General features: G+C 39.2%; 1 protein-coding gene across 1 annotated transcript in view; it reads left to right on the top strand.

Annotated features, from left to right (window-relative positions):
* ramp1 (receptor activity modifying protein 1) overlaps nt 1-16672 on the top strand; it is a 58360-nt gene that overhangs the window by 27123 nt on the left and 14565 nt on the right. The window contains exon 2 of the mRNA XM_080498654.1: nt 9639-9777. Within this exon, the coding sequence (XP_080354780.1) occupies nt 9639-9777 (139 nt within the window). The remainder of the gene's footprint in view (nt 1-9638; nt 9778-16672) is intronic.

The raw sequence follows: 16672 nt of genomic DNA, 5'->3' as shown, positions 1-16672 counted from the left end.
TTTTGGTTTTTTTTTTGGATAAGCTTGCTTCTCAAAAATCGAGTAAAAAAAACCCACAAAAACAATCATGCTGGTGAAAAACCTCTATGTCAAGCAAATATTTCCCCACCCAAAGTCGAGACTGGTGGCTGAACAGTGATCAACTTGTTCTGGAAATATAAAGTGGATCAAAAGTAGTGATGTAAAGATTGAAGATCACTTGGTTATTGGCAGCAGATAAAGCAAGGAACAAAATCTTGTCTGTGGATCTAAATATAATGGTTATACATTCAAAGTTCTACTATAATAAACATATATAAAAGACAAATCCAGACAGAGAAAGATACATTACATTTTGAGTGTCATTAGTGCAGCCTGAACTGTAGATGAGTGCAGAAAAGTCCCACAAGTGTCTCAAACTGGGTGTTTGAAAAGAGCGCCAGCAACACTCTCCACATGTGCTGAAGAGCACTTAATAGGCCAATGAGACGGCGCTGGACCAACTCTCAGCTCACAGACAGAACCTCCACCTTCATTACAAATGATAACAACCGCTGAACAACGAGAAAAATGTAGCACGGTGTGCCTGAGGCACATTTATTGTAGAACTGATCATTGTTATCCCATCTTGTTCCAGGAAGCTTCTTCATGGCTGAAATACTTGTTTATCTCGATTCACAAAAAAAAAAAAAATTCAAAATGTTATACATATGTGTGTGTGTGTGTGTGTGTGTGTGTGTGTGTGTGTGTGTGTGTGTGTGTGTGTGTGTGTGTGTGTGTGTGTGTGTGTGTGTGTGTGTGTGTGTGTGTGTGTGTGTGTGTGTGTATATATATATACTGCCACACATCTCTAACAGAGCTTTTTTCCCTCCCATTATCTATTGTGAAAGGCACGCATGTTTACTAAATGTACTATAAATGCGGCATAATTGTAGACAAAAACAATAAAACTGCCATGTTTAGTAGTTAAATGGAGGCACAACAAACATTTAGCCATAATGTAGCATAACAGTCACTCAGACATGCTGCTTCCGTCTGTCTTCTCTGCAGCTTGTAATAGTTTCTTAACGTGGCAATTTAAGGAAGGTCAAAAAATTAATTCAAATGAATTGCAATTATCATTTAAATAGTGTAGAGCGAAGTTCATTTTAAAAATACATTTATCAAATGCATGCATTCTGATTCACAGTCGTTCCCTTCACTCTTTATATTAAATCATTACTTCCAGCACATTTTTTACATTTTTAAATTTGTAGATTATATATTTTTGATGTTGAAGAACAACCACAGCTTGCTGTATTTCCATTTCAATCGGACATTGTTTATTTGTATATTGCAAAAAGCAAGAGAGCCATCTCATGACTTTTTGCATATTCAAATAACATAAACAGAGAGATTTTTATTTGGACTGGGAAAGGACAATAAGAGGTAAGAAAACAGGACAGCTGATCAACATGTTGATAAATGAGGGTACAAAATGACCATACAGTCCTTGAGATGACTCACTGTTCAGCAGCCATTCCTCGTTCCTTCCTTCTGAATACTGTGAGACACCGCCTCACTTTGCATATTTGTTGCATCTAATTTAGAGCAACAGAAGAAATGTTTTTTTTAATGAGGAACATCTGCTTGAATTTGCTGTCTGTGTTCTCATCACTTTGACCCCGAGGCCAAAAAAACTCCATCTCACCGTTCAAGTACATGGTTTTTTTATGCGGCTGTGAATAAATTAGTTCTGCTTCTCTTTATATAGCCTGATCTAGACGTAGAGCAGAGGGCTGCTTTAGCAAGGAGTGGAGGAGGAAATGAAGTGTATGTAATTTTGCCCATTCAGGCTGGCTACAAATAAGAAAAACACCAATTTCTCTCAGTCTTTCAAAGAAAAGTTACAGTCAGCTGCAGCAAAGATGAAGATAATGGGGAGACAAGAGAAACAGGCGAGTGTACAAAAACAACACTTTGGTATGGTAAACCAAACTATGGTAAACAGACTCAACCACACTTCTGGCGCACCATACGAAAGTTTTCTGAAACGAAAATGCTAAAGGATGCATTTTCACGTGAAATGTTGTGAAAACCAAGCCCAGGTCTAATTGGCTAATCCTTATCAGCCAATGTGCCCAAACTTTCCTCTCTGTGAATGTCAAACACACCAGGTTGTTTTTTTTTTGTTTTTTTCACAGGAAGAGCTGAAATGTGTGGGTTTTTAAAATATGCATCAGAATCTCTGCAGCTTACAGAATCTAAATGGAGCTGTCATATAGGTGGGAAGAGAAGCAAATACATCCATTTTTTTCACTCTCTTGTCCTCTACAACTGTGTAAACTGAAATGATTCATAAGTACAATGTGTTCAAAAGGCAAAGAAGTGGGAGTTGTGATGCTCAATGGGGCGATAGGGCAGCGGCGGTCAAAAATAACTCCGATCAAAGGCCAAAGATGACAGGCTCCTTTTCCATAAATCACCGGTGAGAAAATGAGGATTGTGAGAGAAGCAGTGGCTCAGAGTAGGAAGCTGCTTCGTTTCTGATCTGGCTGCTTAACGTTCGCTTCTGACACAAACCATCTTGCCTTGTCTCACTGGGGTGTTTGTCACGTTCGCACTGGAAGGAGGAGACATGAGCTGCGATTTCAGACACTGTTCCATCCATGACTCAGCTCTGTGGTGTCAGATTCAACAACTTTTCAGTTTGGATCCATTGTTGTGACCACTCTGTCACAACAACTGTCATCAACAACACCATTCCTTTAATTCAATGCCTTTTCCCAGCATGCCTCTTTTCCCGAAAGGTTTTTAAGACTCTATGAATAATTATAACAGTCAAAGTTATTCTAGCCCAGGGGCAACATAGAGTCTAATTGTAAAATATCAACAAACAAATGTTGAATCTCATGTTGAAATCCTTTCAGAGAGATACAGTGTTTGGTGTTTTGACTCAATGGACAGATCAAACATACTCCGTCTTGATCAGAAAGTTGTGATCTGGAATGAGTAGGAAAGATCATGTGTTCTAAAATTTCTTGAGTGAAATTCTACTTCTTTGACCCTCTTTGACTGGAGAACAGAGGGAGCCAATTATTTGCAACAGGCAGTTATACAGCTGACTTGTTAATCATCACAGGATTAGATAAGAGTTCAGATGGGTCTCAGCTTCTTTGCGATCTTAATCAACTTGAGAGGAGAGAACCTAGGCAATTGCTGGCAGGGGATTTATAAATGCTTGAGATGGAAATGGGATTTGGAGGGAAAGTATAAAGTAATTGGAGGGAATATTGGTGGATTGTAGAAGAATGTGGGAAAATTCCCTTGATAAATCTCCAGACTCCACGTCCTTTCTTCCAGTCATGGGAGACCAAAGATTTCTGATGTGGAGGCTTGTCTTGAAACTTTTCAAATTACCCTCAATCTGCTCCATCAAGGAATCATCAAGCCGTATGCTAAAATTAGCATTTTCCTCTCAGAAACGTGCTTCTCTCTGCTCTTCAGCCCCTGGTGCTGTGTGGATTACTGTCTGATACAGCTGCAGAACGTGTTAGGAATTCATGAGAAAAACAACCCCTGACTAAACAGAATGCCACAACAGATATAGCATCTCAAGTTCTCTCTTCTACTTTGTTATTTAACTACTTGGAAATACTCACTGGTTAAAATTGGACCGTGGGCAGAAGATACTCTCTTTGGTTTACATGGCTTCTAGGATATACGGAACTATATAGGAAGGAGACTTTCCAGAGAGCTCTCGTGTCACCATTTAATGCAGAATAGTACAACAATAGGATCCATTACAGCGCGGAAACACTCTGTCAAGTGTCATCCATTTCATACGGCCCTGCTAAATTTAGAACTTATTCTTGTTATCTGCTGTATTCTTTTCGCAGCACTCATTTTAAGTGCAAATGTATGAGCGCTGATCAGCCATCTCATATGATTTTCTTTGATTTCGTACAAATCCTGAGACTTATTCCTGAGTTTCTAGCATTTTATGCTTTATTCTGTTACAGAGCACAGTATGATTTTTAGTCATTATCGCAGTCACAGTAGACATGAAGATGTAATTTCAGGTTATGACGCTTTTATCCTTTCGTAAAAGTATCTTTTAATTTTTACGTCTTCTAACAAAAGAAACAGAAATTCCCAATCAGTAAGGCAAGGTTATTTGGCACTATTCAGACAGGAGTGCTTTACAAATAAATTAAATCAACACATTAAAGCTTTACAAAGAAATAAATACAATAAAGCAATAAATTAAGAATCTTAATCTGAAGGGGTTAAGAATATGAAATACTTTAATTCCTCTCACACATGCTCATCCTTTCCATTGGATTAATTTTACTTTGCGGTTTTGGCAATTGGCGTCTCAAACCTCTCGTCAGAGAACCCCACATGTCCCGTTGTTCCGGGTACCATCACAGACAATGGATTCACTTCACTTGTCCAACATAGAAATGATGAATTTGTACATGAGTGGAGGAAGTGCTTCACTGCATCACTTCAAAAATTAATCTGCAATTAATTTCAAGGAGCAATTTTCAGTCACTGCTTCAAATGTGGGTTGAAGGGATTAAAAACATAGTGCTAAATTGCATGATAATGCACAATACATTGTACTTTTGATACAATCTGATACCATGAGGGACATCATGTACAAACATAAACATTCAAATTTGAATCTGTAGCTTTTGCATGCTCTTTTGGTCTCAATGCTCCAGCAGCCCGCAAGCACAGAATGAAATTGTGAAAACCGGAAGTTGAACTTATAGGTGGAGGAAGTTTATGAAAGGTAAAGTAAATCGGAATTTGTTGAAGAAGAAGAAAAAAAAGCAATATGAGACATAAAGTGTCACAAAGTCAAAACTGTGGGAAAAGAAGAACAAAGAAATATCTTATGTAGTCCACAATGGGTGGATGGATGGATGGATGGATGGATGGATGGAGATTGTGTAAATGCAAAACATACAAAAATGGATTTATAAATGAATTAGCACAGCCAACAAGTATTAGAAGATGCTGCATACCTCCAAACTCCCTTCTCACAGGTGGAGGTAGAAAAAGGCAGCACAGATGTACGGAGTAACAGGTGTCGTCATTTTTAGCTGCTGCTTCACAAATCAATACGTGGTTGCAGGTGGAAATGTGTTAACCCTCAGTCAATCATGACCTTTCCTCTAGATTCATCATGTACTGCCTCTCCGTGACCGTCAGCAAAATTAAATTGATTTGGGGAGCAGATACGGGTTTCAGCGACCAGACAAGTCGCTCATGAGCAGAAAAAAAGAAAAAAAAAGAAAACGTATTCCCTCCACAGTTGGGGATTTTTCACTGCGACCTTTTCTAAAGTTACAGGTACAATGACGAGATAGAAGTTGTGTTTTTCCATTGCAACTGAGCGATAGGTTTGCAGTTTCCTTGCAGCCAGGAACACAGAGCCATCTGAAGCTACACTAACACTGAGCCACTGTGTTTTTGTTTAAGGACAATGCGATTTAAAGGGTTTGACCGTGAAGCAGCCGCCCTCTCACTCCTAGAACCGTCGGCTAAGCTTTCACCCAAACAACTGCTAAGGAAAATTTAAATTGAAGTGATCACAGTAAGACTCCACCACTTTTAGGCTGAAATGTGACATCAAGCACACACTCTGTAATCTATTGCAATTTTACAGCATGTCAGCTGAGAGTGTTTTTTCTTCTCATCTCCACAGAATAGATATCTTTATTGTATAACAGGGACCGATTTCCTAATTATGGAATAATGCGTCTCGTTCAGGCTTTCTTCCAAATAAACTTGCATATATCCAAACCATTATTAGCAGACTTCATTCAGCATGCTCACATGGAATGTATTTATCATGTGAATATTCAGAGTTGACCTCTGAGCCCTGCAGCCACTCAGGGATTTCTCGGTATGACTTCAAACAGCGGAAGCAGCTGCTTTATTTTTGTCCCATTTTCAACAATAACAACATGCTATTGAAACATCAGGCTTATAATAAAACAACTTGTGCATAACATATTGATTGATTGTGATTATTGAAACACACACACACATACACACACACACACACACACACACACACACAGGTAGAACATGCAAACTCCACACAGAAAGGCCCGGCCGGTTCTTGAACTCTTGACCTTCTCGCTGTGCTAACCACTGATCCACGATGCACCTCTTAGAGCCTCGGCTCCATTTTGGAACAATTAAAATACAAATGTACAAAGGCTGCAAGATCACCTTTCAAGAACTTACTGTTTCATCAAAATCTTCTGCTTCTTGAAATCTTCTTATTGAGTGAAATATGAATCTCTTCACACAAGAATTGACCCTCCAACAGACATTTCTGCTATGTTGCACGGATCGATTCAACCGGCACTATTTTGGTTCAAAGGTCAAATCACTGTGACCTCCGTAGAGTTATCTGTTACTTAAAACTGTATTAATCTGCTGCTGATGTCTCCTGGGATGGAAGTCTGGTCTTTATTCAGAGGAGCAAGCCTTACTGCTCAGTCTGTGTATACAGAGACGATCATTTATGCGATAAAGCGCTCTGGATGTTCAAACAAGGATCATGTCATCAGGAAAATAATAGCGGCCTTTAGATGAACCTGGGCCTGCATATCCTTAAGAATGACGTATATGTTGGATACGTTTGCAACACAGGAATCTTGCCCAGTGGAAACCGCCATTGTGTGCTCTGGGGGGAGTGTGGCCCTTCCGCTCTGAAGTGGAAAGTGAGAGAGTGGGAGGCTGCAGAGTTTGTGCAGATTAGCGTTTCATCTTTCCTCAACCTTCCAAACTTTTTTTTTACAAGTGGAGCCAAACAGGCCGACAGATCAGAACACAGGCAGAACAGGTCGCTTTGGAAGTTGATGCTCTGCTTTGTTGTTCGGTTACCAAAGTCCACTCATTCACAGGGACGGCAAAAGAATAACACTATCTTTCTTTTTTATTTCCTGTTCATGTTCGCCATTCATCTCCCAAAGATGCTCACTTGAGGCGGCTGTTTGATCGCAGGCTTTGATTGGTGCTCTGCAGACTATAAATAAGCCTTTTCATCTATCTTTCCAGCACAAGAAAGAGTTTTTGGATGCATATAAACAAGTTATTTGTTTCAGATCTTGTGGGGTCTGCTGTCTGCTGTTTACTGAACTCCAAAACAATATATCCACAAATTTACTAAGGACACACAGTGAGTGTCATAACATGCATTTTGATGACGTGCTTTATCACATTTAGTTTCAAATAAAGCTTTGTCTCTTACCCATCGTCTCGTTCGGCGCTCACTTGTTTCACTGTCTCTCTGTCTTTAGGTTGATACTTAAATGAAAATAGGTTCAGTCTTTTGTTGTTTGACGTGGTTGATTGGGGGGATTCTGAGAACACGCAATGTTCTCGTGTGCCTCTGTGTTCTGTTCCAGCAATGACAAACCTCATTTAAAATCACTCCGACTTCAGTAACGACTGCAATAACATTTCTTTCGAACAGCATTTCTCAAATTGACCCACTCATACTAAAGTATTGAATCATGTTTGCATTGAAAGCATTGACTGGAAATTGTTTTGTTTTTCGTTTGGGGAAAGTTTCATGTTCAGAAGGCAATTACACAGTAGTTTTCATGGCAGGCCACTAGTTTTTATTGATGTTTTTGTAATAGATCCATAGAACAGTACAATGAAAACAGTTGTCATTCTTCATCATATAGTCTGACTCAGTTTCTGAGAGAAAAGCATTGTTTATGTGAAACGTGTTGCCTCTCTGTGTTAAATAATCTGTGTCTGTGTGTGACTGTCTGTGTCCCCTGGTTTCCATCATTTAACCTGAATTCACCTCGTCAGTAAGTTTTATAAATGGACATTTTTGCTATTTTGCCAGAAAATCGTATCTTTGACAATTAAAAAATAAATAAAATCAGAAGTTAATAAGACACATCGAATGTCACATCTGGAACTATAGAGACTACACAGCTGCAATTAATCACAATTTTAAGTAAATCCATACACATTACTTTTTTTTTTAATTCAACAGTTTTCTTTAGTATTGGTGTGGATTTATGGTCCTTTCCATAATCCACCCTCTCAACATGACTCTAGTTGACCTCATTTTACCTCTTCCCTCCTCCTCCTCTTCTTCTTATCTATGCGTTTCTTTGACGACAGCAACTTTGACGAAACACATTTGCATGCATTTGACTCCCTGAATTAACACAGGGCTGGTCACAGGACTCATTCCATCGAGAAGGTTTAAAAAAAAAAAAACTTTTTTATCACTTTAATCAAGCTCTTTTTGTCCTCTCCTAAGTGAAACTTAACAAGACCTAAGTGGACTCCTAAGTGGAACTTTTTGTCCCTGGGAGTCGACACAAAGATAGAAAAAAGTGACTTTTTAAAAGACATTGCTCGAGAATATTTTCCAAACTTCGACAGAGCTTTGATTTTACTACCAGAAAAGTTACCATATTTCGTAGACAGAAACGGTCCTTTCACCAAACTTCCAGTAAGCAGATAACTTTGTATTTTCCAAAAAATTTCAAATTATTCTTTCAAAGTCATCACGGTGCATCATCTGGCACAAATGGTCATCTGATATGGTCACTAAGCTGGTTGAACCACAGCAATTTACTTCTTCTGAGGGTAGGAGCAGCTCATAACGGTGTGTGCTTTAGTGGCACACTCGGTCCTGCAGTTATTGTGTCGAAGTGTACTTTCCAACCAGCCAAAGCACACTGACAGAAGAGGAAATATTCATCAAGAACTTAAGAGAAATGTTCTTGTTCGAAAGGTACACTGTGTCTCCTGTATGTGTGTGTGTGCATGTGCAAGTGTTCTTGTGTGTGTTTTACTGACGTTGCTTGGGCCTAAACTTGACGACACTTTCACCTTATGGGGACTCGAACACAACTCAAGTACCTATGATGTATATACATATCTTCTGAGTAACTTCTAAATAACATCATGATTCATAGTCGGACTGAATTTGGGAGTAAGGAAGTAGTAGTTATGATTATAGTAAATCATTAAATAAATATCAGTCAATGTAAAGTCCCTAGAAGTAATGAAACTAGTGATTTCCACACTGCTGGTAAGGTTATGGTAGGGCCAGGAAGTACAGGAAATACTTTATGTAAGTGTGTGTGTGTGTGTGTGTGTGTGTGTGTGTGTGTGTGTGTGTGTGTGTGTGTGTGTGTGTGTGTGTGTGTGTGTGTGTGTGTGTGTGTGTGTGTGTGTGCGTGGGCGTGGGTATGTGGTCTCTTTTCCTTCCCTCTGTGGTGCCTGAAAATTGTGAGGTTCTGATGTGCATGTTTACATATTTCTTTTAAGAAGACGTGGCTTCAGAGCAGTGATTTTGTGGAAGTTATGGTCAGACAATTAATTGTGGCGGTTCAGATAGAGTATGTGAGTGAGAAAGCCCCACAACGATACCACATGTCTGTTTTTGACAGAGCGTGGCAGCAGATGGAATTTTTGTGCCAAGTGGAGAGGAAATAGTGTACTTTTTAAAACTATAAAAATCTAAAATGAGAAAATCTATGACCACTGAGTGTTTCTCTTCACTGTCACCATGATATTTCCAGGACTTTTTGACATTTTTCTTCGTTTTTTTTTTTTTTTTAAATCAGATTTTGCTGTGCGCTAACTCTCTGTCTCGCCCTCTCCTCTCACAGCAGTGTCTGCATGTGTGTCAGTGCTCGGATGCGGACCCCACTACGAATACGCCATCGAGGAGTTCTGCCTGGCCAAGTTCAGGCTGGACATGCAGGAGCTGGATCAAGGACACTGGTGCAGCTGGGAGGACACAGTCGAGTGAGTGTGACAATCACACGGAAACACACACACATAATAAACACACGCCGAGCGAGAAATCCAACATTCACACAAAGACAAATAATACATATTGGTGCTTCACATCTGAATAGTGCTTAAAGCACTTTTCATCCTCTTTGTTGGTTTTAATATTCCAGCATCATTAAACGCCTAAACTGCAGTAATGTGTTTTCTACACGCTTCAAGTTCTCCACACAGTTTCATATTTACTCTCCATCAGTCATCCTGTGCAAGTCTTTCAAGTCGGTGGTTGAAACAGAAATTTAAATATTATATTGGCGTGTTTCTGGCTGGAGGTTTTTGGTCTTCTTCCAACAGCTGATTAGACTCAGAGGAACAACAGAGAAAAAAAAAACAAGTGGAACAAACAGTGTGGGAGAAACGGTGTGGATATGAACAGGCAGTCAGAAGAAAAGCTCTCTGCCGTTGGCATAAACACAGATTATTTCTATAAAGGTCTTAATATTGCCGTCAGCGTCATTCACATCAGCTACTACAGTTAAGCGATTGCACAAATACCGCCTACCCACTTACTTTGAACTCAAATTTTGTTTGTATATCAAGTGTGTTTAGTGTTTTTAGTTTTTTCCTGAACACCATTTTCAAAAAGTCCCATATGTTCCTGTAATATCACGCAGGCGCTCTGCTTTTTTTTTTTTTTTTTTTTTTAACCAGCAAAGCCCAAACTCTCCCCTCGATAATCAGCTACCTTGAAAAGAGAGTGCAATTAAGCGAGCCTCCAACAGTTCTGACCTTTGTCGAGGTCGTTCTAGTCTCATGAGCATCATTGTCTTCACTCTCGTGAAAAACACCAACTGCTGAAACTCTCCCGAGCTAACTGTGTCATGTCCGGCTCTGAGGGGCCGTGCCGCGGGGTGAGTTCGGGTAACGGAGCAGCATTTCCTGACCCACACAGGGATTTTAATAGTGAGTAAATGAGACCGCTGCACTAAGTAGTCTCGGTATAAAGAGTCTGCTGTTACACTAAAGTGGTGAAACTGTACCGGAGACACGGCCCACACTGTTTTGGATGATGAATTGAACATTTCAGGGTTATTGAGATGTTTACACAAATTATTCTGTCTTTTGTTATGCTGACATCAACATTTTTTCCAATAGAATTCAAATTAAACATGCTTTATTTTCTGAGCAAGTTTTTTTTAAACCTTCAGTTTAATGTTTTGACTCGAACGTGACTGTGCTATGATGTCATGTTATCACTTCTCTGGTATTTCAGTTAAACCAATATCATCCTCATCAATCATTTTGTAGCTTACACTCAAATGTTACCCCTGAATGCTTAATCTAACTGTTTTGTTTTATTGCATTTTATTTTTTCGCCTTTCTCCCAAATCTCAGCTCATAAATGTTGCTAAGATAAATTACTTTACATAAATGAGGAGAGTACAGTCGTAGTAGTAGTAATGTAGCGACCTTGATCAAATGTCAGTTTTTCCAACCAAACTTGCTCAAAGAAAAAACAGCAAGAGGGGAAAAAAAAAGCCCAAAGAGAAGTAAACAACAAAGTTAAGTGATGCAAGGACTTAAATGCCAAAGACCGTTCGACTGAGTTGGAAAGGTGAAGTATCAGGACAGTCGCTTCCACTTAGTGGAAGCTTTACAATCCAGCCAAGACGTCTCAGGAGGTTTCTCAATCAGTTTAGATGACATTCTGTGTGTGTGTGTGTGTGTGTGTGTGTGTGTGTGTGTGTGCGTGTGTGTGTGTGTGTGTGTGTGTGTGTGTGTGTGTGTGTGTGTGTGTGTGTGTGTGTGTGTGTGTGTGTGTGTGTGTGTGTGTGTGTGTGTGTGTGTGTGTGTGTGTGTGTGTGTGTGTGTGTGTCACTACGGCGCATCAGCCTGAGTTGACATTCTTCTCCAAAGTCGCCACAGAACAACTTATTACATGCTTGTGCGTATTTTCCACAGAAATCTCATAGTTCTTTTGCTCCTCACGAGTCGTTACATAACAAAGAGGCTTCACTACCCAAACTCTGCCCCCATTTTGTCAACTTCACACTGCGCTCTCCTGTCTTCATCATCACATCTACCATTATTACATTTTGTTGTCCTTCCTTCATGCCCTTGTTCTTCCAGTCTCTTTGTAGTGCTGCTTTGTAATGGCTTTTTCATTCCGTTCCTCTCATCTCCATTTGTCTCTGCCGTAATATGTCCCCCAGTGCCTCATAAATGCTATTGCTCACATATCGCAACGTCTCCTTTCAGTTCAGCGACATAAGTAATATATCTTTTCTTTCCTTTTTTGTTATTCCACAATGTATTACTACTTTTGTTGTAATATCTTTGTTTTTTTGGGGTCACTACAGCAGCACTTGTATGAAGAGTTTTATGATTAATGGAGGAAACTCAAAGCGACGCCGTCTGTAAATGGCAGTCGGTGATCGTCACAGAGCTGCTCAACATTCATTACAAAATCCACTCACATCTGTGTTTTCCTAATCAAGCTAAGATGCAAATTACCCAGTGATGGCAGTTTTCAAGAGTTCTTTCTAAATCAGTCTTCTTCCCCGTGAAGCAGCTTGTTCAAGTTTTCAGGGGCCGTCTATTTAAAATGACCTATTTTTCAAAGTAGACACTGCAAGGCTTAATTGGATATATATTTATTTTTATTCAGTGTGAGACAGTGAACCAACATAGAGAACAAGAAAATATTTGAATGCACTTCACAAGGACGTATTGGATAAAAGTCCTTTGGTCAAGTGACTTCTCATTCCTGCGAGTAGGATTTAACACAATGTACAGACAATGTACCAACAATGATACACTATGGAGTATATTTTCGAAGATCCTCAGAAACTGTAAGAATGTCTGTAACACTTTAGCCTTATTTGCTTCTTGGATTAAAGTCTCAGGCATAATCCATGTTACCATTTCCCATCATTTATAGACATAGTCAATTAGTCTTCATGCTACAATACATCTTTTTTCACTTACATCATTGTCTATTTTATCATAACTGCCACCAAAGTGGCCACCAAAGATTATGGTACATTAAGTATAAATATTATTTCATACATGTTTTGATAATGGTTAGATAATGATTTGATAATGGTGTAGTCACTATATAATGGGAGTATGATGTGATTACACATTGTAATGATATTCATCTAAGTGAAGTGTAAAAAGCTGCATGTTCATGAAAGCATCATTCTGGTCACTTCCCACGCAATGCAAGCTGTAGAGAGTCTGTTTATCTGTCTGAGATGATTCTGTTGCTTTCCAAATCACCTGTTTGCATTCACTGTGCACGATTAAATTTCACAAGGTCAAATATCAGAACATCAGCAGCCAGCCGTAGCATGATAATTACTGTTTAAATGTTAACTGCAGGATGTGTGGCTCAGTGACTCACGACAACATAACCCCCGTCTCGTTTCTTCCAGCAGTCTACTTATTATGACTGAAATACATTGAGAACACCTTTGAGAGTTTATTCTGTGTAATAATAACTTATTATCATACTCAAACAATAAGCTCTTTCTGCAAATGTCAAGCTGTTTCAGTGAAGTGTTAGGATTGAAAAAATTTTCATTTTAATGTTCAAAGAAAAAAATCAGTAAAAATGTCTTAATTTTGACTTTACGTTGATATGCCATTCTGTCATGATTGCGTGTATATCATTGGGCAGGATTCCTCTTTTGCCACATGACGTTTCAAGTGAAAGTGCATTGTTTTTGCATTTTTTTTGTTTACACGGAAGCTTTTTGTAAACAAAGTCAGCTTACAAAGAAACGGCAGAAACGCTGAAAACAATGTAGTAATGAAACCACACACACATGCATGCAGACAACAATACGCTATAAACGTTAACACTGGGGAGGACACAGACATTCATACAGACAGACAACGAAGTTGGATTGTTATTACAAAAGACTCACAGCTATAAAACTACTAAGTCCCCGGAGAATAAAGACTGGGAGTCAGGACACTTTAGAGGTCGCCATTGTTGTTATTGCAGAAGAGCTATTTACTGTGTATGCCCCGGTGCACAGTAGTTGCATTTTCAAAAAGTTGTGTATTCAGTGTCTCCAACCACCATTTTCATGGAAACAGAGGCCTGGAAACAGGTGGGGCCTCCGTGGATTACACTCGTATGTCCAGCACATCCTACAAATGCTCAATTGGACAGAGACCTGAGAAATTTGGAGGCCAATTCAAGAACTCATTTTCATCCCACAGAAAGATGCCATCAGGGAATGCTATTTCCTTTAAGAGCTCGCACATGGTCTGCAACAATGATTGGCTATGTGGCACCTGTCAGAGTAACATCCACATGGATGGCAGGTCCATCATTTCCCAAAGCTTCTTCCATAATATTATTCATGTGCTGTCTTCCCCAAGTCATGTGTGCATATGATGTGGAAGAAAAGTCATTCTTCAAACAAGACTACCTTTTTTCCATTGGTCTGTGATGCACTGTGTGTTTTCACAATTTTGTTTTCAAAGTCAGCTATCATAATTTGTTCATTGTCAAATTCATGGAAATCCTTAAGCCTGTCAACTTTTTCTGCTTCTGACACTTTAAGGACAAAATGTTCTCCCACTATCTCATATATCCCACCTAATAACAGGTGTCATGATGAAGACTTACTCTGTGTTCTTCACCTCACTTTGCAGCAGTCATCAAGTTTTGCAAACCATTGACTCGTTATGCGTTGTAAAGCCTTGTTGTAAGAATAAAGGCGGTTGACAGTGTGACTCTTTTAACAGTAATGTGATGTTTGCGGTGAAAAACAGGGAGCTTGTAATACATTTGTGGGTTTCCCCCCATCCAACAGTGAGCCGAGTGGAATAGTAATGTTGAGGAGCGGTGCTGCTGAAATGAATCATTTTGGTGTTTTCATACTCCGATATGTACAAGACACCCAGCAGATGGAAAATATGACAAGTGTGTGGATGCAGATGGGAGGCAGATGGAAAGACTAAGACATCCAGCTGGAGACTGAAACGATGGTATGTCACCATCTAGGTTCGGTTTTCATCCAACATGTTTACGACGCCACTTTAAAGATTAGAGCACCTCGGGCATGCAGTTTTAAGCAGACATATGACTCTTGTGTCTGCATCATGTTAACAGACAAGTGCGTGAACTGTAATGAGCATTTATGTCATATGAATATAAATATGGTGCATCTAAAACATGAAATTACAGTATGAAGCACTTCAGTGTTTTCATGCAGCTGATTTAGTCCTCTGTGTCAAAAAAGAGGCACAAATATCAAGAACACAAACCGTAAATCACATCTATCAACATAAATTCATGCCAGTATCTTGTGTGATCTAGAACATACGTCCCATATTACATATTCATGAAGGCAAATAAACTAAATCATTTAGCTGTCGTAAGTTGTGTGCATGTGTGTGTGACTGTGAGAACGGAATAACAATAGTGTTGCAATTCAGTGCAACGCTTCCTCTTGTGTGATATTGCCTGAATATAAAACAAACAGTGACAAAACATGTATTAAATAGTTTGATCCAATAAATATCCATCTCCAGTCAGTATTGATCCACAGTGCAAAACGGCAGAAGCATAAATTTCGGTTTCCTTCTCTTTTATTCTTTGGACACATTCCACTTTGGCTGTGTTTTCTCTCCTTATTCAGTTGTGAGGTTTCTCTCTAAAGTAGTTCATAGCTCACGGAGCCCAGGGCCCTTTGTGAGGCCAGAGTGTCACCGACTCCCGAACAGCACACATGACACCGAGGCCTCCGCCTACACAGAGTGGATGTGCAGCTATTACACCTCTGAAGACGACGGACCAGAAACTACAGATTACTCCAGGGTTTAATTCACATTAACGGGTGTGTGTCGTGAGATGTGCTGTCATGAAGTGGATTAATGCATTTAAATCATGATCATCTTACTTAAATATTAAGATCAAAGATATCATTGCTTTGCTCCGGGGCAGGATTTGTCGGACATGTGGTCGTTAAAAGACCACTGAAGAGAAATAAAGGATTTGTTATTCAGCTGCCACGTTTAATTACCTACATGTATCTGTGAACAAAGGCAGCAGAGCTTTGATGTCTGCAGGCATATTTTCTATTATTAACCATGTGAGACGTTTACTGGGTTTTTCTCTGTGGTTGAAACAGAAAAGGAAAAGATAGACTGGAAAACATATTGTGTTTGAATTAGGTGACTATTATGATAAAGCACACAAGCAGTTAATCCCAATAAAGGCAACATGACACTAATGTAAACATTAAAAATAACATCAGGATTAACTCTTTCTTTTACAGTCACATCTCAAAAGTTTATGTCTAAGTTGTATGTTTGAACATTTTGTGCGATTTCAGTGTAATCGTTTATTGAGTTTATTGCAGTTCATTATTGTTTATTTCCTTATGTGCACAAAATAATTGGTTAGATTAGGGTCTGAAGTGTCTCCTCTGCAGCAACACCAACTTAAGATATATATGTAACAAAGTAATATTTCCATTTACACAGGTATGGCAGAAACGCTGGTCAATATTTAGTGAGCTGGCCATGAGTTGGCGCTGTTGTTTGTTCTTAGAACATTGCGCTATAAGCATTAACAATGGCGAGGAGATAAACAATATGTCTACTTTCACGTAGTTGCCTTGATAATACGCGTTCATGTATTTCAGAGAATGGATCGACAAAGGGAGTTACAATGAACTACAATAGGAGTGAGTACATTGAGCTGTTGATGATTTACAGCATCAGAAACATGTTTAGAAAATTTAATGAAAAGAAACTACCAATGATTTCTTTAAGCAGCCGGGCAGATAAACATGTTTGAATGGGCATGGAGGTTAAAGAGACAAGACAAGGACACGCTACAGTCACAAGAGCTTTCAATTCATTCATAATTTCTTATAATTCTTTT

This window comes from Blennius ocellaris (assembly GCF_963422515.1).
Source record: "Blennius ocellaris genome assembly, chromosome: 6".
Lineage (NCBI taxonomy): Eukaryota > Metazoa > Chordata > Actinopteri > Blenniiformes > Blenniidae > Blennius > Blennius ocellaris.
The sequence above is the reverse complement of the archived record's forward strand: the minus strand, read 5'-3'. Positions and strand labels throughout refer to the sequence as shown.